The 22,659-nt window shown below is 43.7% G+C and overlaps 2 protein-coding genes and 1 long non-coding RNA gene across 3 annotated transcripts in view; 1 reads left to right on the forward strand and 2 right to left on the reverse strand.

Moving 5' to 3' along the window:
* Positions 1-39: 39 nt before the first annotated feature.
* On the reverse strand, positions 40-952 carry LOC306838481. Its single transcript, XR_013781090.1, has 3 exons — positions 559-952; positions 342-383; positions 40-160 (listed from the first exon to the last, which is right to left on the reverse strand). It is a non-coding gene; the product is annotated as an uncharacterized lncRNA (long non-coding RNA).
* A 490-nt stretch (positions 953-1,442) lies between these two features.
* ern1 (endoplasmic reticulum to nucleus signaling 1) lies at positions 1,443-21,889 on the forward strand. Its single transcript, XM_079365952.1, has 22 exons — positions 1,443-1,750; positions 8,032-8,152; positions 10,913-10,946; positions 11,125-11,197; positions 11,448-11,520; positions 12,689-12,811; positions 14,154-14,255; positions 14,345-14,606; positions 15,366-15,444; positions 15,777-15,936; positions 16,373-16,488; positions 16,581-16,775; positions 16,997-17,267; positions 17,362-17,452; positions 17,553-17,742; positions 17,944-18,043; positions 18,157-18,356; positions 18,743-18,890; positions 19,040-19,167; positions 19,384-19,507; positions 20,397-20,464; positions 20,544-21,889. The coding sequence occupies exons 1-22, from the start codon at positions 1,673-1,675 to the stop codon at positions 21,057-21,059; spliced, it is 3,252 nt and encodes a 1,083-aa protein (XP_079222078.1). The 5' UTR covers positions 1,443-1,672; the 3' UTR covers positions 21,060-21,889.
* grid2ipa (glutamate receptor, ionotropic, delta 2 (Grid2) interacting protein, a) overlaps positions 5,849-22,659 on the reverse strand; it is a 198,286-nt gene continuing 181,475 nt past the window's right edge. Inside the window, exon 24 of the transcript XR_013781022.1 lies at positions 5,849-5,861. The gene's annotated coding sequence lies outside the window, so the exon portion shown is untranslated. The remainder of the gene's footprint in view (positions 5,862-22,659) is intronic.

Here is a 22,659-nt window from a genome sequence, read left to right on the forward strand (position 1 = left end):
GAAAACAAAGTCAGGTCAATTACAAGAACAACAACGATACAAGTGTGCAAAAATGTTTTATTGATAAACAGACATTTGTATTAATTCCATCAATTACAAATTAAACATACAGTTTATATACTCATTTAAAGTTCGATGTCCGAGTCTTGAGGTCCGACAGCTGCAGAAGGAAAGAGATTTTATTTAGTTCAGTTCTTCCAAAGATTAGAATTAAAAAGCAGCAATACAAGTTATGTCAGTTCTTTTTATTGTCTTCAATGTTGACTCAGAAGTCTAACGCATTAAAATCATCATCCATAACCGTTTAAGCTGCTTTCCTCTCCCTCCGTTATTATACTTACAATGGTGCTGCTCGAGGATCCATTAACAGCAACGTCCATTTCCTGCAACGATGAAATGTCTGAGTGAATCATGATTATTGACACTCAAACCTCAGGATGTTACTCAGCCATCAGGTCAGTGAATGTATGTTGACTTCATTATTATATCAGAAGTCTAACGCACAGAAATCATCATTCGTGAACAACAAAAAAAGATATTTCACCAACAAATACTCACGTCCACTGACGCCACGTGAGGCCTTCAGCCGAGTCGACCACCTGCCCACGTGCAGTGGCGCAGTCACCGCACAATCACTCCACAAATACTGCACATCCGCGTCGCTGATGATAGTGAAGTCGACATAAAGTTAAGAGAATAATAATTTATTCAATCTGCCATTTGATGCTTTAGAAAAATCCAGAAACAGTCAAAGAGCTGCATCGACCCTCGCAATAATATATTTTTTAAAAAGAGCAAATTAATGAAAAAATAAAATAATGTATATTTATCAAGCTACATCTATGGATCGCAATAAAATGTTAAAAAATCTCCAAAACGTGTTAAATGAAATCTCTACTATTCTAGCTAGCAGACACATGCTTCTTAGGGAGGACATCTACAGCGTAACGCCACCGGAAGTACTTCTTTATAGCACATCCTGTATCCGTGCGCCTTTCCTCATTGGCCCGCACTGACGCTGCATTCACGTAGTATCGAATTAAATGGAAACTGTATTTACTGGCAATAAAACCAGAACAACAGCTCATAAAGTCGGTGAAATATTTGCTTCGTGAGTTGACTGAGCTGTCGTCTTATTACACTGGAATAAATGGGACCAAAGTAAAAATTAAAAAAAGTATTTAATTGTCCATGTTCTTGTTAAACTGAAAATATTTAATAATAGTTAGTTCAAGGTCTTGACGTTAAATTGATGTTCACGCAGAGCCCCAACTTGAGTTTTCAACCTTTTTTTTTTTTTTTTTTTAATAAATTGAGTCCATGTTTTTTTTAAAGATTATGATTAAATTCTCGCGATGGAGCGAAGTCGGCGGAACAACTTCTCAAAAGCTTCACAAATCCGACCGTCTCCGCGGTCCACGAACGCAGCCTGTGTCCACTTCTCCCCCTCCTCCACTCGTGTGCAGATCCACCCGAAAGTCCAACCCCCACAGTTTTCATTTCAGGAAGAAGCGGATCTATCGTACAAACCACAACCAGCACTCACCCACTGTATTGAACGCCACAACGTTGATCACTTGTGATTTCGGCTTATTCTGCTGATACATCGCGTTTTCTATGTAGTCTGCGGCCGCCCGGACCAGCTGTCTATCCCGGTTTGAGACCAGAAAACATGGACTGGACGGTGACGAGTCGGACCCGACTGTGGTGCATCTTGGTGCTGCTTTGCTGCGCTGGTCTCCCACAAAAGGTGAGAGAGGGGGCTAACTGGATGAGCTAGCTTTAGTTTCATGATATTAGGTTTGCGATAGCTTCACTTCAGTGAAGGTTAGACTGCCATCGTTTATCTAAACACACGCATCATTCATGCTGTGTGCATGCTGCGTGCTGTCTTCACATGTCAGGGGTAAGCTAACGACGCTAACCTACATTTTTTAATAAACATATAATCATAAACAATGCTTTTTCAAAGCTGTCACTAATAAATTCAACCTTAAATATGATAAGTGTTAAGATGCTACCTCAACAAAAATAAAAGTCCTCTTAGGTACTCAGTATTTCAAACTATTGTTTTCACTTATCAAACATTGCACACATGCCAACAAAAATGTGTTTGTGTCATTTCTCCATGTGTTTGGCCCATCCAAAGTCTTTCTTCAGTTTCTCTGAAATACCATGGAACATTTTGAAAACCAATTTCCTTTCCAGTCAGCACAGACTGAGAACACGGATGTCTCTGAGCTCCCTTTAGTAGTTGAAGTCCTCCTTTTCTTAAATCCTCTCTGTAGAGGTCTGTACTTCTGCCCTTTACATCCCTGTAAGTATCTCAGTCTTATTTCATAATTATAACATTTTTAAAGAGCCTTTGTTTTGCTTGTGAAGTAAATATGCCCCCCCATCCATCCATCCATCCATCCATCCTGCATCTTATCCCATCTCCCCTCTCCCATGTCCAATCCCAGCTCAGCAGATGGCTGTTCGGTCATGAGCCGAAGATTTCTGAGCGTTAAAGGGAGTTTTTGCTTTCCTTGCATATTGATGGTGTTAGTTATTAGTTGTGCATATTACCCCATCATTTATTCTTTACAAGAGTCAACACAAGTCCTTTTCTCACAAGAGCAGCTGACCTGCAAAATCCTTCTTTTGTATGCCTGGGAAGGTATAGGAATTTATGTCGGTTAAATATTTTTGATAGTGGGCTCTCCATTAGATGAAGGTAGAGATTCAAACTAGAGGAGATTAAATACAGACGTTTAAAGATTGATTTCTTCTGGTGCAGCAGACTTTTTAAAATCCTCCCCTCAGTTAAATATATCACAGGACAATTTACTTATTAGGATGTTTACAGTTCCACAGCATTGTAGCACATGATGATTATTTGAGGTTTTACTTGAGTCAATCAGGCACAACCTATTGTATATCAGACAATCACTGCAAATAAGCCCTAAAGAAACCCAAAGAGTATGACTGCAATGTTCCTAAATAAAAATCTGCTCAGGATCCATCGTAACCCATATTAGATTTGAACAAAGCAAATTATCAGCAAAAAATGGATGTTGTGGAACAAAGGAGGACGGACTGAACCAGATGTCCAGAAAGTCTCGGAGACGATCTGTTAGCGACCAGGCTAGTCAAGCTCAGAAAGCTAAGCAGCAGATTACATTAGCCTACGATTGATCCTCCATCAGGTTCTTCTTTGAGCCTATCAGACAGTCTGCTGAAGACGTGGGAAGACAGATTAGAAACTAGCCATCCGTTCAAACGGGTCGAGATGTAATGATACTCAACTCACCATGTCACCATACTGGGTTTAGGACGCGACTCCTTTTTTTCTACTTTTTTTTATAAAGATAAAAGAATGAAGTCGATTTTTGAATGAACATTTTTCTTTGTTGTATTTGCTGACAAAAAATGCAAAATAGCCCGTTTCTTATTTTTCTTTATATATATCGATAGAAGTCATTGAATTTACAAGTTGTATAGTTACAACAAAAAAGACTGATAATCACTTAAAGAGCTTTTTAAAAATACACGAAGCGACAATTCTTCTGATGTCAATAAGAGATTCCAGAAGTGACATTTATCAGCCCCTGCTGGTTAAAAGTATTGCAGTATATTTTTTTGTCCCATTGATTTAAATTGTTAAAATGTTTCTTTGTATTGGGAGGTGTCATAGCATCCCTTGTTTTCGTGAATGAGGACGAGATGGGTTCAAATAAAGGTGAAACAGAGTTGAACACGTTTCCTCTCACTCTTCTGTGCAGATATTTTTAACCCCCAGCTGATATTTCCTTGTAAGGAGGCTGTGTTGAAGTCGCATCACTGTTTGTTTTTACCTTACTCGACTCCTCACATCACGTTCATGCCTCACGTCACACTTCTGCCCTCGGCTCTCTGATAACAACACCTAAATATGGACTTCGTTTCTGTCCTCGATCTCTGTGACTTTGTTTGATTTTCGCCCAGTTTGGCTTATCATTCACGTTGAACTAAACCAGTCAGATTTTTTTTGCTGTAAAGAGAAAAAACGAGTTGTGATCTCACACTATCTTATCACAGCAGCAGATAGTCAGTGCTGTGGCCGAGTGTGCCTGAGCGAGCGCCAACACGTGACATCCTCCTCACTGCAGCAGCACCACGCAGAGAGCAGCTGATAGACGCTGTTGACAAGTTCTCCCGTGTAGTATTATAGAATCTCTCCCATATGGTGTGAGGCCGTAAAGGAAATCAAACATCCATAACTCTCTGTCATCTTTACACCGCCCTGAGAGGATAGCTTTAATGACCTCTTTTATGAAGGATATTAAAAGTGATGGGTCGTCAAGTGTTTTGAATTTGCTGCAGCTCACATTTCCTCACGCACATAACGAGGCGTCTCAGTTCAAATAACCCGAGTGTGTTTTTGTTCTGCATTTATCCAAACAAGTCAGCAGGTGTGAGATGTGTGAGTTCCTGTTGTTTTTTTCTGCATCCTTGCAAGCTTCACACTGCTTATTCCTGCAGACCAACTTTAAAAAAAAAAAAAAAAAAAAATTTGTGTTACACTTCTCTACTGAAAAGTATCAACCAGTGGTACGTGCACAATCAGTCCAGCAGAAAACACTACTGAGGCGTTTTAGGGCATGCAGGGTGACTTACTTGTTGTGATTATTAGTAATGCTCGTTATCATCAAGTGATTGGTTTCCTGTTTTCAAATGTTTACATCTGATAAGCAACCCTGCATCAAACCACAGCGTCCCATCCCACGATCAAACACCTTTCCTGTTTTTCACTTCGTTTGACGAATGACTTCTCGAGACCAGAAATCCTCTCAGCTCAGCCTCGTGTGACTTCATGAAGACGAGTGTGTGCAGTCAGAGGATGTGGAAGTCTTCCATCGTCTCGGCTACCTGACAGTGACTCCTAACTTCAAGCAGCTCAAATGACAAAAAATCTGCCTTTTTTTTCCAGATGTCTTTGGGGGGAAAAAAAAAAAAAAAGGGTTGTCATCTGCTACATGTGCAAACAAAGCGGCTGAGCGTCCTGGCTTTATTTTGCAGAGTGTTGTGCTCTTGCTCAAGCTGTGATAGCAGCAGGAGTGTTGGTGTAGAACAGTCCTAAAGCTCTGACATAGATGGCAGAATAACTGAAACCTTTGAGGTTATCCTCTTTATTTCCTCTGACTGCTGTGTGCTCTGATGAGGTGTGTTAGCTGTAGCTCCGATGAAGAGGCTGTGTGTGTTTACTCTGTCGTACTGGGCCGTCTTGATGAGAGGCTCTGTGATTCAGAGCGGGAACGCTGCCAGCGACTGGCTGTCCTGGGTTCAGGTTGGTCTGCAGTGCGAGAAGCACAGCGGCACTCCAGCCGGCTCCTGTCCGTGACACGATGAGCACCGTAGTCCTCGTCTGTTCAGCCGAGTCTGTCCTCACTGAGGGGAAGAAAAAAAAAAGTGAAGACTTCAGAACTTGCCAAGACTTTTGCTTTCGCCCAGTTCTGTCCTCTTATGTAACTCGCTTGAGCAACAACCTTGCATGTCTGCGTCACACAGAATGAGAGACACCCTGATATTTAATCTCCTCGAGAACAGCCAGACATTGGTAACCAGATGTTTTCTACAATGTGTTTAACAGTTGTTAAATATTCTGGATATACTAGCACACAAACAGATAGAAAAAAGTCATGTGTTTGTGAAACCAAGAGCTGTGATGGAGATAACAACCAGGGTCAGTTATGAGTCTCTCAGAACAGTAGTGTGATGCTTGTGAGTGTGCTCTAGTGGGAACAGGCACAGGTGCAAAATATTGACACAACTGCTCATATAGGATGTGAGACGACAGCAGAGCATCGGTAGGTAAATGTGTGGACGGACTCAGTTTCATTCTGTCGGTGCTGTGAAACTTTTCAGTCAACGGGTTCATTGATCGGTTTCTAAACGTCATTGACGACTTTACAGTCGTTTCCCTTTTCTGATTTAAAGCTGAGATGAGAAATAAAAACATCCACATGTGGGATTGTTCGACATCTGCCATTTCATGGCGTTGGTTTTGTAAGGAAGTGAAAGCTGAGTGACCCAGAGGAAACTCCCAGAGTGACCACACACACACACACACACACACACACACACGCAGACGCGCACACACACACACCAGGGTCTAACATAATGGCTCTGGTGGTTTCTTTGTGCCTGGCTGTAAGAGCTCTTCAGCCCACCTTCTGTATCTCCTTGAAAGTGGCGAGCAGCTCTGAAGAGTGTTTCAGTAACTATGAAGATTGGTCATCTGCACTACATGCAGGGGCTATTTGCACGGCCCCCAGGGGCCCGTTAAGGAGGATTATTCAGACTCCACGATCTATACTCCTGTGGCTCGGCAGGACTGTCTCAGCTGCTCTGCCTTCCCATGATCCCTTTAGTGGGAGTGTCACAATCCCAGGTATTTAAAGCGTGATACGTTGTAGTAAAATCAAAGGATGTGGATATCTGCATCAGTACCGACACTGACCTGAACCAGAGGCACCTGCTTTTAAATACAATTCTCCTTCACGCCTTCTGAGTTGGACAAATAAGTTGTCTGTGTTTGCTAATGAAACGTCACTAACTTATTAGAAAAGATTTCCTCACACAGTGGTATGAGGAAGTTGGCAGCTTTTAGTAAACAAAGGAAGATCTGAGGGGTTTTTCAGTCGTTGGTACTTTTGGATTGATCATAAAAAAACCAGATTGAATCTATTTGAACCTGTGGTATTGAAACATTTGACCAGTTCACCGTGTTGTAAAGATGAGCGGTCCAAACTTGTCCAGCCTCTCTTGATAATTATCTAAATGAAGAATCACCTTGATTTTAAGAAAACCGACCAATCATGTCAGACTGCTCCTCCTCCATGAGCAACCCACAGCGTGGCGTTTTTTAAATTCCTCAGTGAGTGGGTGGAGCACACGTCAACCACATTGCTGTTAATTCAGACATAAGCCAAGTCATGAGGCTGGGTCACTGAGTTGTGTGGTTATATGTTCTATTGTTTTACTCTGGAGTGAAGACGATGGGGGAGATGCAAGTCTGAGGAAATTTACCGTCTCGACGGGAAACGCAGGAAATGTTTGGCAGCCTGGGCAAGTTTAATTTTCAAGCAACTTGCAAAAAAAAAAAAAAAAAAAGCTTTTAAACTTGTGGCAAAATGGGTGTCAGAGCCATCAAGTCGCACATGCAATCTGCAAAGCATAGACACTGTGTGATGCACACATGGTATTACATTGTTCTTCATTGTGGTTCTTAAAAAGGCTTAAATTAGGTTTCAGAAAAAGTGCAGCAACCCTCAATCGATCACTTCAAGTTTACCACACAGAAGGTTTTAATTACAGCATGTCAGCCCACTTCGTCTTCACTCGGCTCAATCCAAAGTGGTTTTACAAATCAAGCTAACCTGGTATGGTACGCTCAGGCTGTTAGCATGCACGTGCTCTGCAGCGCCATGGCCCATCTGTTTACCTCCCTCAGCTCCGCCTGTTACTTTGAACCCTCATCCAGCAGCCTGCCCTCTGTCACCTATCCAGACACCCCCCCCCTCCTAGTTTGATCTTCAGCTGTCATTGAAAGGTATTGATTAGTCGTTTATTGATTTTTGAGGAGGGCCAAAGTGGCCCACGCCCCGGGACAAACGATCCGCCTCACCCCTCCTTTAAAGCCAAACGCTAACTACACCTGGGACAGCCTGGAGATGATGAAAAGACAAACATCTATTTCCCAATCAATGGGATCAGCTTGTGCCAGATTTCCCCACATCAGTGCAGGAATGGTGTCATTAGCATAGTGTGCTTTCAACACGTTAATCATTTGGTGATTAGTGAGTGAATGTCATTATGCACAACCTCATTGCAAGAGCACGTTTTAACCCAAACTGTGGGCTCAAGTGGGAGCACGTATGCTCACACACGCCTCCCTGCTAATGTCAGAATTAACCGGTCAGGACTTTGATTCAAATGCATGAAAAATAAGACGCCAGGGTTGCACGTGTTCACCTGTATTCCTTTTTTTTATTTTTTATCTTTCTGCAGGGCTTTTGCAGTGCCAGCACGGTTTCCCTCCACGAAAGTCTCCTCTTTGTGTCCACCTTGGATGGAAACCTGCACGCCGTCAGCAAGAAGTCAGGCTCGATCAAATGGACTCTGAAAGAAGGTGAGAGCACAGTTAAACACCGAGGAGCTCTTCTCAAGGCCCAGCTGCTCATTTAAACTTTATTCATGAAAGACTTCTTTAAAATGATCTCCCTGGCCCTTTCTTATCACGTCAAAGCTGTTATCTTTTCAAAGAGTTAATATATGACATGAAGGGTATGTTTGACGACAACAATAAGATTTAAATGACCTAAAATGTCGAAGTGACTCTAATGACATGGACTAAGCAGAGCCAGTTTAAGGATCTCCAAATCAACAAAATCACCACCTTCTTACTCTGTGCATTGTTGGTGTGTGTTTTATTTTCACACACATGAATATCAGAAAGACCTGAACCAAAGAACTCTTCTCCTAACTCTGGTCAATGAATTTGACCCGAACACACTGCCAGAGTTATTTGACTTGTAAACACGGACTTAGAGGAAATGTGTTTTGAGCTCAAGCTGAGGGAAACACTGAGAGGTTCTGCTCGGAAGGGAAGGAGTTTAATTATTAACCAAGAGAGGGGCAAATATAGCCGCTAATCAAGGTCAGAGTGGGCAAGGGTAAGCCGCTCTGCTGCAGTGTCACCTGCACACACACACACACACACACACACACACACACACACACACACACACACACACACACACACACACACACACACACACACACACACACAGACACAGCTCTCCGCCGTGTCATACAGGCTCTATACGTTGGAGAGGAAGATCGGGTGAGACGCACGGACGCCGCCTTCGAAACGTTCAGAGAAGAGTTTACCTGTCGTAGAGGAAAGTCTCGCAGCGTTTTCAGGATCTCTGTGTTTTCGGGACAGACTGAAAGTACTTTGTGTTGAACCGGCGAACACTCATTAATAATCAGGAGAGGCTGCTCCCTCCATCATCATCTGCTTTTCTGGAAAAAGCTGTTAAATATAAATGTGACCATTTCTGTAGCAGACTCCACACACACACACACACACACACACACACACACACACACACACACACACACACACACACACCTACACCTGTTGTTGGTGTTGTGCGTCAGTCAAACAGTCATACACCCACATTTTGAGGGGGAGGTGTAACCAAACGACTGCTCAGCCCGCGTGTCTTCCTCCCACTGTTTGTAACATAGAGACAACTATTGTTCTCAAAGTCAATCACACATAAAGACGTTGACCACCTTCAGGTAATCCGAGGCCCCCCCCCCCCTCCCCTCACTACTGTTGACCCCTTTGGCCACAACACCATCTGCTCCACGCCCTGTGTGCTCACACTGCATGTTTGTCTTGTAGTAATGGCGGCTCTCGCCTGAATAAGCTTCCTTCGTCAGTACTTACTCAGTTTCAACATGCAGGTACGGTTAAAGTGGGCCAGCGTTTTAAAAGCATGCATCCCATTGGTCGACATCACGGGAAGAATTGAACTTTAATGTAGACATTGCGTTCAGTGTGCTGGATCATGTTCTTAAACTGAAGCATGTTTTAAGAGTTTTTTTTTTCCTGACGATTTCAACCCAACTTATTTATTTATATCCAGTTTTTTTTTTAAATGGAGCTTACAGCTGACTAGAGAAGGAAAATGACTTTTTGCTGTTGAATAAGAAATCACCTGGCTAGATTTAGTGAATATATCAGATATAAAACGTACTTTCTCAGATAATGAATCTTATTTCCTCTTTCTTTGTGTTTTCCCTTCCACATAACAAGCCCTTGTTCCTACTTTTATTTTGGGCCATGGGCCGATGCAAAGCTCAGATGAAATGTTTTTTAACAGGGATGCACTGATATCGGACCTGTTGACTGACACTTAAAGTGGAGTGAACCAATGTCAGAGGCCGATGTCTATTTGTTTTGCCAGTTCACTCGAATGCTGGTGTCTCGTGCATTTAACTAGTGATAAATGTTCAGGGCAGAGGAAGTCAGTCGCTGAACAAACTGACTGGTTTTCAGGTCAAACATGAGAGAAATAAACGGAGTAAATAAACATCAGTGTTGGAACCACTCCATCTCAAACATGGACACACTCACCGGGGAAATAAAAAAACACACTTTTAGTTACATGTAAATACGCTACTTTAAATGTTAAGCTGTCTACCTTACACCTACCACACACTGTATCACAGAGTCTAGTGAATGACATTACATCTTTATAATGATCAACAGCTTCCAGCACAGCAGATGAATGAAAGTGTGATGTTATCAGCAGCAATGATCATTCTAAAATAATCCAAATATTGACTCAGTCAGTTGATTTGAACGACGTGCCGATGTGATGTGTCGTCAGTTAGTCAGTGTCACACGTAATGAGTCTGTCAGGGAAGCAAACAACTCAGTCTGGTTTACTCAACCTTTGGCTTTCTGCCGTTTCTTGTCAGTGTTTCTTTTTTATTGAACCAGGAACCAGTGAACAGCAGCCTGGTTCAAGTCTCTGCACTCATCAGGTTATTAGAGGAATCTTTGGTGTCAAAGAGGATCACAGTGAGGATGGCATTTTAATATCAGCCCACGTGTTTAAACATAAACTCAAAAAGTGTTTGCAGACATAACTGTTTGCTTTTGGATGCCCCCCCCCCCTCCCCACACACACACACACACACACACACACACACACACACACACACCCCATCATCATCTTTTGGACTTTTTGTTCCGTGCGGCTGATGTTCATGTCGTCCTCTTACTCAACACCTGCAGGCCACGCTGCTCCATTGTTGGCTAATGTTCTTGTCGGTCCTGAATTGCATCTTGTCTCCTCTTCCCTCCTCACAGATCCAGTTCTTCAGGTCCCCACACATGTGGCAGAGTACGTACCATTGAGTTACTTTCTGCATGGGGTGTACTGCACCTGTCTGCAACAAAAGAGGCAGACTGCAAAGAGCTGTGCTAACCTGTTGAGCTCGTCTTTTCTGTCACTCATATCAAACGCACATTATTCATCTTTGACTGTAATTGAGATGTGACGCCTCTTCTTAAATCTTTAGACCGGCTTTTCTGCCCGACCCCAACGATGGCAGTCTGTACTCTCTGGGAGGGAAGAACAAAGAAGGCCTCACAGTAAGAGGAAATCCTTTTTTATCGTAAAACCATGATCTCAAACCGTTAGTATACATGCCTTATTCACTTCCCTCTTTTATGGAAAAACCTCTCACCCCCATATGTGTGCATAAAGTAAGTCATGCTGATATTAAATGCACCCTCATTCTGAGGTTACAGCTGTGATGCTGCATGCATAAAGTTCCCCATGCATGTGATGTTGTCGGACGTAAAGCATGTCTTGATGGTATAATGTTCATTCATTTTACAGAAATTACCCTTCACTATCCCAGAGTTGGTCCAGGCTTCTCCCTGTCGCAGCTCTGACGGAGTCCTTTACACCGGTAAGGCTAATCCTCCCACACAAGTCATCTTCTGCCTTTTGTTCTGTATTTTTCTTATCAATGAACACGTGTCCGCCGTGCGTCTGCTCGTCTAATTAAACTGGCTTTATCCGGCCTTAATGGAATATCTCAGTGCAGCCCTCACCTGCGGTCGGATCCTGTGCTCCTTTGAATTTGCAACAGTCCGCTGCAGAGAAGCGTTAATCTACCACAGTGACTGTCTGTGTGTCATTGTTGAAAGGGAAGCGGTTGACATTTGCCTCCACACGGTCTTTATCAGCGAGGCTTTTGTTTTCATTCAACTGAAGCTGCAGCAGGAACAAAGCACACTGGAGATGCAACGGTCTGAATGTGCTTCTCTCTCTCTCTCTCTGTGAATCTGCAGAAAAGCTGCAGGAATTATCGAACCAAACCTTCACTCTTCAGCCTCTCGATTCTTAAGAAGCTGAAGCTGCCTTTTCCTGATTTGTGCTTTAGTGTTTTCATCTTTCATAATACATGATGTATGACTGCTGCTCCCTGCGGTGACAATAGAGGTGGGATGTCAGAACAATGAGGCCATGACAGGTTGGTCGGTTGGTAACACCCATGACTGTGATGGTTAGTTATACGGCTTGACTAGACTTGCACTCCTGCTGCAGGTATTGATCAGTAAGACATTCTCTTTCTAACAGAAACATTTCATTGTCTTCCTGATGATTAATTTTTAAGGTGGTGTTTGCACATCCAACTATCTCATGAAGTAGGCGCCTAAGACAACAAACTATCTCTTGAAAAGAACAAATGTGGCACACTACTCTTGCTAAGCATCACCAATTCATTATTTATATCACATCAGGAGAGTAGTGTGCAGGATTTTTTCTTCCTGATAAAAATATAATGACACATTTAGGGAAGTTTTGTAGTCGATCTTCAAACTCTGTCTTAAATTAAAGTCAGACAAAAAAGCTTCAAAAAGCCCAGTTTCACTCATACGTATGATGCAGGAATAGAAGAAGTAGAATGACAAGGAGTCGAGACAAACTTTTTATTAAGTGTTTAAAGAAATGAAAGCAAATTGAAAGATGCAGTGATTTGACCATGAAACTAAAGGGATGTGCTGCTTCATCACAGAATGCTGAATGCTGCGTTCACGACCCGGCTCAGTCTGAAGTGTGTTTGTGTTCAGGTAAGAAGCAGGACTCGTGGTACGTGGTGGACCTGTTGACCGGCGAGAAACAACAGACCCTGACGTCCTCCTTCGCTGAAATGCTGTGTCCCTCTTCCTCTCTCCTCTACCTGGGACGCACAGGTGAACATGAAGCCAGTCCAACAACAACACAAACTGTTGTTCTGTTCTGTACATGACCCAGTTCTTTTTACCTGGATCCGGTTTTTGGATGATTTGTCCAAAATCTGTTTAGTTTTTTTTGTTCTTTAATTTGAATCTGTTTATAAATTCATCTGAAGGCCTTTTATCAGAGCAAAACTTCCTTCAACCAAAAGTTCTGTCTTTTCTGCAATAAGCAGGATGATTATTAATAATTCATTTTTTTAATGCCAGTAACGTGGCACAACTCATCATGAATGAAGAAAAAAAGGTAGTGCAGGATTGATTCATTGATTTAGCTGAGTCATAAGTTCCTTTGACATGACGGAGCCCTTTGACGTCCCTGTAAAGCCATCAATGCAAATCTCACTGAGGCCAAATGATTGAACACAGTCGTTGTGCCACTGATTCACCGTTGGAGAGCCTTACACCGTGCATGTGGTGCGTCCAAAACCCCCTAACACTGTGTGAAATGATACACGTGGACATCCGTGTTACTCCACAGTAGAGTCAGTATAACATGCCATGCAGAACTACATTACAACACTGCAACAAAGACTATCCAATGTTTCCCCCGAACATTCATCTGTCCAACAGTAGCTCAATATGTTGGTTCTTGGGTTTGGAAGCTGAGGGGGGTCCAGGTCAAATCCTGGTGTGGAACAAAGTATGGAAGTTGGTCGGGCTCGGGTCATTTCCCGAGTACTGCCGAGGTGCCCTTGATCATACGTCATTAACCTGCAGCCAGTTGTTCAGTGGGTCGTAAGAATGCCGATCATGGTTTCAGCTCTCGACTCGTTCTGTCTTACATTGAAGACGAGAGCACACTTAGTTCAGAGTTAACACATCTTCAGACCGCTCTTAAAGGATGAAGGTGTTAAAAGAACGGCTGTGTTCTCGTCAGGTTGTCAGTGCAGCCCGTCCCACTCAGCTCCTGATTTAATCTGGTTCATTAACCGCCCTATTTGTCTTGCATGCTCTTACCACAAACTGTCGGCAAACCTTTATTTACTTTCTAATCCCCCCTCCCCCCCCCGAGACTGCAGAACCCAGGGTGGTAATTGTAGAGCATGAGAGCCCTGCCAAATGAATACTTTTTAAAAGCATTAACTCGGTGTCAAGTCAAACTTTGCTTTGTCACCTCGGAGTGTAACTGCTGGATAAAGTTTCTCCAGTTTTTTCCCTGCAGTCAGTCTCATTTAGAAAGCAGAGGAAACTCAACACCCCTGAGCTCTTACTCCCAGAGATGGATCCTCTCTGGCTTGTTGTGTGTTAGGTCAAAAGAAATGTGTAAAAAAACAGCTTTGTCTTCTGTCCCTGTTAGAGTACACCATCACCATGTACGACACAAAGAGCAGAGAGCTGCGCTGGAACGCCACCTATTCTGACTACGCCTCCACCCTCCCCGACGATGACACCAAATACAGTAAGACTCTTGGAGACGCTCACTCTTTAGTTTTGTTAAGTTGCTAAAAGGCGATGCTGATCATGCGTGCCTTCTTTGGCTCCTCGCAGAGATGGCTCACTTCGTCTCCAACGGCGACGGCCTGGTGGTGACGGTGGACAACGAAACGGGAGACGTCCAGTGGGTGCAGAACTATAACTCTCCGGTGGTTGCCATGTACATCTGGCAGCGCGAGGGCCTCCGCAAAGTTGCGCACACCAACGTTGCCGTGGAAACCCTGCGCTATCTCACCTTCATGTCTGGAGAGGTCGGCCGCATCACGCAGTGGAAATACCCGTTTCCAAAAGAGAAGAAGCCCAAGAATAAATTCATGTAGGCAGACGTGTCTTCTTGTACACTTCGACACACGCGCACTCCTGAGATTAGTTTGAAAAGTTCAGACAGGCTGCCGGGAGGGAGGGAGGGGGCGGCGGCTTCGGGACGGAGGACATGACGTAGAAATGGTGGACAAAGCGACAGACCCAGAGGCTTTGATGACTATTTTAGCTACTTTTATTACTACTTGTTGTGAGAGGGCTATAATGAAAGAGCAGAGGAGAATATAGAGACCAACAATGTGGAACATTTACTGGGAGGCGGGCAGGAAACAGTTCAGGTAAAGTAAGGATGAAAAATTACAGGAATTGAGTGAAAACACCGCAGGTCACCTTTTTAGAACTCGTCTGTTGTCACTACGAAGACAACTCTCTTTTTGTTCTTCAATCGAGTTTGATTAAACCTTCAGACGAGCATGTTGCAACCTTCACCATCACATGGGCCGAATTCCTGAAAGGGTGAAACCAGGATGTCATTTTGTAATTCGTGAGGTTGCTTAATTCTGGGATGTAGTCTCAACATGTAAGACCAAACTAAAAGGCTGCACGCCGGCCTGGTTTTACCTCGTTTCACACTTCAGAACTCTGTTTATTTGTTTACATTCATGTCACAGCTGCTCATGCTGGAATGGGCCTCTTCATGTTTGCAGATCTGTCGTCTCTGTTGTCAGAATCTTATCAAGCATGAAATGTGAGCCATGATCTGTATCCCTGAGTAGTCAGCCGGCGATAATCTGAAGGTTCTTATTGTTTTCAGGGCCACCTTGTATGTGGGGAAGTACTCCACCAGCCTGTACGCCTCTCCCTCGCTGGTGCACGATGGAGTCACGGTGGTGGTGAGTGACGGTTACATGTGTATCTTCATTTAAGCAAAGCACAACTCTTATCATAAACACATGAGCATCTAGCTGATGGGTTTAGCTTTAACATATGTAAAGGTTTTGTATTATACAAAGTTGCACATCAGTTTATCTACATGGTTTGTGGTTTCCAGGTTTGTAGCTGACGTTGTTTGAACGCATCCTGTTTTCAGTTTTCTGTCGAGGCTTGCCCCATCTACAGTCACTCGTTGTCCTGGTTTCACCCACCACGACTTTACTGTTGGAAGAAAATTCTTTCTAAATATATCTGAATTTGTGTGTGCGTGTGTGTGTGTGTGTGCGCGCAGCCTCGTGGCAGCACCTTCCCCATGCTGGAGGGTCCCGACAGCCAGGAGACGGAGGAGGACAAGAATTGTATCATCACGCCAAGCACAAATGTCAAGTTTAACGCTGCCCTGCGAGAGAGGAACCGCATCAACTTCATGAGGAACTACCTGCTCCTCATAGGTACTTTATCACAGAGTCTAATAATAAACCTCCCGCTCTGATGAATGGAAGCTTTCCTGACATGCTCATGGAGAAGGTGTCAAAGCTTCCAGTGGTTTTTTGCTTCACAGACTAAAGATGACTGAGAGAAAATAGAAATGATTGTGTCGTTTTATCAATAAGTTCCCCTCTCAGTACTGTTTGTCACATTTAGATTTTAGGGCCTTTGATGGTCTACTCTAAGTGACTGATGACCTAAGACCGCCCTCTGCTGGCTACAATGAATAGTGAAAACATCTGTAACAACCTTATGTGTTTCCTTGCCATTTCTACAGCCATTTTAAAGTCCTGAAAAGTCTTCAAACTGAAATCAGTATTTATTTGGTCATTATGTCCTCTGACATTAACCTTCAGTCTGGGGCTTGTGATGTTTAAAAGGTTAACTCTTGTATTTCAGGCCATCATGAGACGCCTCCTGAAGCTCACATCAAGATCCTGGAGAAGTTTCCTGACAGCTTCCCTCGCAATCACGGCAACGTCATCCCGCCCACCACTGATAAGAAAGTGGAGGAGGTGTGTGACGCCTGACATATTTTTTAGATATGAAACATCAGTCCTACAGATTTTCTCATCCCCGTCCTCCCTGTCCTCTGTTCTTGTTGTAGAAGGTGAATGATAGCGGTATGGGTGACGGCCCTCCTTCTCCCCTGCCTGACACATCTATCCAAGAACCCGGGACCGGTGGTCGACCTTTCCGCCCAGAGGCGCCGGTAGACTCCATGCTCAAAGACATGGCCACCATCATCTTCTCCACTTTCCTGCTGGCTGGCTGGGTGGCCTTTGTGATAACCTACCCCAAAGTAAGTCCAGTAAGCACCATCTAGTGGATGGTTGAGTGCCTGCAACTACCTTGGTAAAATTCTCTTCTGATGGCTCCAGTTGTTTCCTCCTCTCTCGAGCCTTGGTTATGTTGTACTTCCTCCCAGATGTACGCTGCTTTGACCTACTAAATGAATTGTTGTAGCTTCAGTATTCAGTATTGCAAGTCTTAAGGCCTGACATGAGTCTCGTCTCACCACAGAGTGTTCACAAGCAGCAGCAGCTGCAGCACCAGGAGTTCCAGAGACAGATGGAGGAGAGGCTGGAGCTGCTTCAGAGACAACAGCCGTTCCCCCCTGCCGACCTCGGCCTCGGCCTCGGCCTGGCCCCTGACAGCGACTATCTGGAGGTGGCCCGCACTCGCTCAGAGTGCTCCGACCACAGCAGCCCCAATGTCACCCCTCGCGCCTCCAACCACTCCAACCTGTCAGTGTCTGAGCTGGGAAGCTCTGCAAACGAGCACGAAGATGGAGGTTAGGATTGGGAAAGAAGAAAAAGAACATACAAAACATTCTTTGTTGTTATTCACTGATAATTTAAAATGAAATGCTGTCTTTGTCCTGTCAGAGGAGGACTCTGGTATAGTCAGAGTAGGCAACATCACGTTCCGTCCCAAAGAGGTGTTGGGTCATGGCGCTGAGGGCACCATTGTGTACAAGTAAGTCTGAAAAAAACAGTCAACAATGATTCATGATCACGAGTGTTTGATTTGTCTGATACTGCAGAATTAACACCACATTGTGTTTGTTCTCCACAAGGGGGCAGTTTGACAATCGTCCAGTGGCCGTCAAGAGGATCCTCCCAGAATGCTTCAGCTTTGCAGACCGGGAAGTTCAGCTGCTGAGGGAGTCGGACGAGCACCCGAATGTCATCCGCTACTTCTGCACAGAGAGGGACCGCCAGTTCCAATACATCGCCATTGAGCTGTGTGCTGCCTCGCTTCAGGAGGTACTGGATAGCTTATGTCTTTGCCAGTAGCAACATAACCTGTTTTGTGTGATTACAATGCAGTTATAGGCCTAATCTAATGTAAAGTTATTTTTTTGTGTCTTAAATGTTTTTTATTAACAGTCTAAAGAGGGACTAACCCTGCTTTGATTACTTCCTATTAATAGTTTAGAACTGAACTGACGGCTGTCTTCTCTTTAGTATGTAGAGAGGAAGGACTTTGACCACCATGGACTAGAGCCCGTTATGCTTCTTCAGCAGACCATGTCAGGACTGGCCCACCTGCACTCCCTCAACATTGGTAGGTACCACATGTCAGAAAATAAACAAAACATCCTTATTGGCTTTTTAGTTAAATCAAACCATATTTATACAACTTGTTCTTCTCAGCTCACCTTTGTATTTGTCCTTCAGTCCACAGAGACCTGAAACCTCACAACATCCTGGTGTCCATGCCCAACGCGCACGGTCGGGTCCGGGCCATGATCTCAGACTTTGGCCTGTGTAAGAAGCTGGCAGTGGGTCGTCACAGTTTCAGCAGAAGGTCTGGCGTGCCGGGCACAGAAGGCTGGATCGCCCCCGAAGTTCTCAGTGAGGACTGCAAAGACAACCCGGTGAGTGAGTGGTAGAGGAGCAGCTCTTCTGTTCCCACTTGAACTGGACTTATGAAATGCTTTTAAACGCGTAGGTCAGGACGATGGTGCTGAAAGGTTATTAGCTGAAGTGATGATGATTATTAGCTGAAAGAGGGCCTATCGCCACCTTCTGTATTCTCTCTGCACATGTATACTGGGACATGATGGAGCTTTAACTGAAGCTCGTCTGAACTCTGCATTAAACGTAATGATTGGTGTGCTTGTAGCTCAAAAAGCTTTCTGACACAAATTGTCCAGTTTATATTAAACCAAAAAACCAATACGATGAAATAAAAGTTAGTACTTGTGTTTCATTTCACGCCACAGTAACCTACAGTGTCCTGTCCCTCTCTTGTCCCGTGCAGACATGCGCCGTTGACATCTTCTCCGCTGGTTGTGTGTTCTACTACGTGGTGTCTCAGGGAAGCCACCCGTATGGCAAGTCTTTACAGAGACAAGCAAACATCTTACTGGGCTCACACAGCCTGGACCACCTGCAGACTGACCAACACGGTGAGCTTTAGTTTCCTCTCTTTATTCATGTTGTTCACTGATCAGAAGACTGTGAATCGTTTGTTTGTTGTGTTTGCTGAAGCTATTAGGGCTAAATACAAATGATGTTGACATGATGTTCCTCATGTATGTTTTTGTGTTCTGATCAGGAGACATTGTAGCCAGAGATCTCATCGAGCAGATGTTGAGCATGGAGCCACAGAGGAGACCTGCAGCTGACAGTGTTCTCAAACACCCTTTCTTCTGGAGCCTGGAGAAGGAGCTTCAGTTCTTTCAGGTTAGAGTCTAATATTTACACTGATTTTAACCTAAGGTACTATAAATCTCTCTAAGATGTATAAAAACAACCCCATGAATTCATTAAAGGGATTTATGAATGTGCACAATATTTGTCAATAAAACAACAGTATTAAAATGTGTCAGTCATAAAAAAACCGAAATGGTCAGAATGTGATTCAAACTCTCTGAAACATCATTTGTCTGCTGCTTGCAGGATGTGAGTGACAGAATAGAAAAGGAGCCGCTGGACGGACCAATCGTGAGACAGCTGGAGAGAGGAGGGAGGGCTGTTGTCAAGGGTGACTGGAGGGAGCACATCACGGTGCCACTGCAGACAGGTACGAGGCCGAGGCTGAAGTTTGCACTTTAAGCGCTCAGCGCCCCCTGTTGTAAAACTCCTCCTTTGTCTCTTTATTTGATTGAATTTAAGTTTGAGTATTTCATAACTCCACTCAGGAAATCTCTCTTAATTTGGCTAGTTGAACTGGTGGCACTATCGTGGGCAAAGTTGCTGTTACCCCTGTAGTTAGTAAAAAAAAAAAAGTGTTGCTTGACCAGGTGCCCTGGACCGTGCAGGAGCACAATCGCTCCCACTGGCCTGCACTCATCGCTTCAGGCCGAGCTGGACCTGAGCACTGTCACCTCTTGTACTGAACGTTGTGCATGGCTTTAAGTGATCATGAAGCGTGCTTACAAAAAAAATTATGTGTGGTCGAGTCTGCATCTGCACAACAGCTGCTTTACTGGCTCTGAGGCTTATTTGGAATCATTTTGGTCAGACACGGCCAGAACACTCGGGGATCTCTCGATATTGGAAGGCTGAGATCGATTTTACTTTCACTTGTGCTCGTTCATGAACAGCTGTACCATGCTGAAGCACATCTGGGCCAGGGCCAAGGAAGTGTACCTTGCTTGAGCACAGAGCGGAGCACTCACAAACCGGACAAACATGTCAGACATGCTTCAGCACTGTACAGATAGCCTAGTGTGAGTGCACTTTATATCTTTTGTGTGAGCTGATCATCTTTACATTTAGATGTTGTTCAAATGAAACATGAATCACATCTTTGTACTCTGACTGAGTGTGTGGGCTCTTGAGAAACAGTGCAACACTAAAGAAGCTCAGCTATATCATTTCAGGTGTCAATGTTCATAGGGTTCTTGTCGGAGGACAGTCTGTGATTCATTTATCTGGGTAATAAATTAAGTTTTTTCTTTTTTCTGCAGATCTTCGGAAGTTCCGTTCCTATAAAGGTGGATCGGTCAGAGACTTGATGCGTGCAATGAGAAACAAGGTAGAGTTGTGTTTTCCAGTTTAACCTTTAAAAGAATGCAGTCTGTCATGTTTGACTCAATGTGACTCTCCCTCTACAGAAACACCATTACAGAGAGTTGCCTGCAGACGTCCAAGAGACTCTGGGCTCCATCCCTGATGACTTTGTGTCTTACTTCACCTCCCGGTTCCCCCACCTGCTCATGCACACCTACCTGGCCATGCGGACATGTGCGGCAGAGAGGCCATTCCTGCCTTACTACTCCACTGCTGAGCAGAATGCAAACACACAAACCGAATGCACACCCTTCAGACCGCAGAGACAAAATGAGCCAACACACACATCATCAAATGCCTCACAACCACAGGAACTAGTGCAGGTCGTTCACACGATTACAAATGGACCATCACCGTCTTCAACACCAGATGAGCCGGTTCCTTCAGATTTAGCAGTTCAGACAGTGCAGCCCGCAGAGTTAACACTTTCCACACACGTGGACTTACACAGTCAAACAGTGAATCTCACATCTGCCTCAGAATCAGCTGCAGATCCTCTCAGGCAGTCCGAGTTGCACACACTGCCAGATCCTTCCTCACTGGAGAAACCACCAGTGTGAACTGGATCAGAGTCATGTGGACCCAGCACAGACGGGAGCATTGCCAGTAAGGGTGGACATCAAATGAGACCAAGCTGCTGCACTTGAAGCTGGTGAGGACCAGGCCTGCAGTGCCTGGGATCCACTGCTGGGTGGAGCAGCTGCAGCCTCTTTTAAGTGCCTTCTGCTCACCTGGCCGATAATATTCCCTGACACAACCGTCCACGAGTCTGTCTCTGCTTCGGGAAAGTCTGAAAACCAACAGGGTGTTGTTGGGTGTCAAATTGTAGCAGGACTGAGAAGAGAATTTTTTGTATTTTATAACAGCATGTCCAAAAAACAGTGTCCCTAGAATATTTGGCCTCTATTGTGGGAAACATGTCTGGATGTTGTTGGGTAGTTTTATTGTGCAATGTTGTGTTTCTCAGTGAGCCTGTTCACTGTGCAGATGCTGTATGTATATTTTTGTATAGACTGATTCAGAATTTGGATCTGCGATGTTAAATCCATTAATACGGCCGACGTGCCTTCTTTTTTTTATTTTTAAATATTACTGTGCTGCATGGGTACAGATCTTTAAGAATGACTATGCTAAATTTGCTTGATTCCAGTTAATGCTGCTAGATGCTTCGCTTGTGTCAATCAGGATTATTGTGCTGACTCGGTAAGAGCGGACGGTTCCAAAGGGCGTTCACTGTGACACCTGAATACAGAAGTTTTCTTATTATCATGTGATTTTGTGGTCTCATGACAAACTTTGAGGTCGGCTGCAAAACAAGACTTTTTGAAGAGCGTTTACATGAAGTCAATAACTTGCACATTAAAATCTTTTTTTTTTTTTTATTTCTACATTTTTGATCGTTGCGTCATTGCTTCATTTCGGGGGAGGGATTTCTTCAAGGTTGAATATTTAACTGAAGTCATTGGCTTAAAGAAGCTTATTACATTTCATAGTTTGAATGTCTTAAATATGCTGCAGATGAAAATCTAATGGAGTTTTTCTCAATGTACATTCAGTACAGAGGTTTGTGTTCCAACATATCTTGGCTCAAAGGCCGAAAACGGGAATCTTTTGGAGGAATGTCCCGTGTCCTCCCTGTGAGGGGGCTATACAAGTAAAAGGCTTACAAACAAATGTCTAATGACTCATGAAACTGTCAGCTGTTCTGTTCATACCTGTACTTGATCTGATTTACTGTCCTTCCATTTTCATCATCAGGGTGTGGCTTGAAAATGTTATATAAAAGTTATGTGTTGTTTAAGGCTCTATATAAATTTTTTAGTAATACTTTGGCCTATGATTTATATTACGATATGTACTATTGTATTATATTTATGTACTAAACTGTATAATTCCAAAAATAACCTGTGTATTGAACTTGTGCGCACTCCTATTATTTATGTGAAATCAAATCAAACATATGATTTGAACTATGCTCTTGAATTACCCCAGGATTTGAGTTCACATAAAAGAAGTGAGCACGTTTAATACACGTGGACGAGTCCTTAATCATAACCTAAATGTTATTTTTTAACCAAACGTAAGGTTATTATAGGAATTATACTGTTCAATATATTAAACAAATACATTGTATTTATATAAAGCATGGGCAGATTTGGC

Source organism: Symphodus melops, assembly GCF_947650265.1.
Source record: "Symphodus melops genome assembly, chromosome: 17".
NCBI classification, from domain to species: domain Eukaryota; kingdom Metazoa; phylum Chordata; class Actinopteri; order Labriformes; family Labridae; genus Symphodus; species Symphodus melops.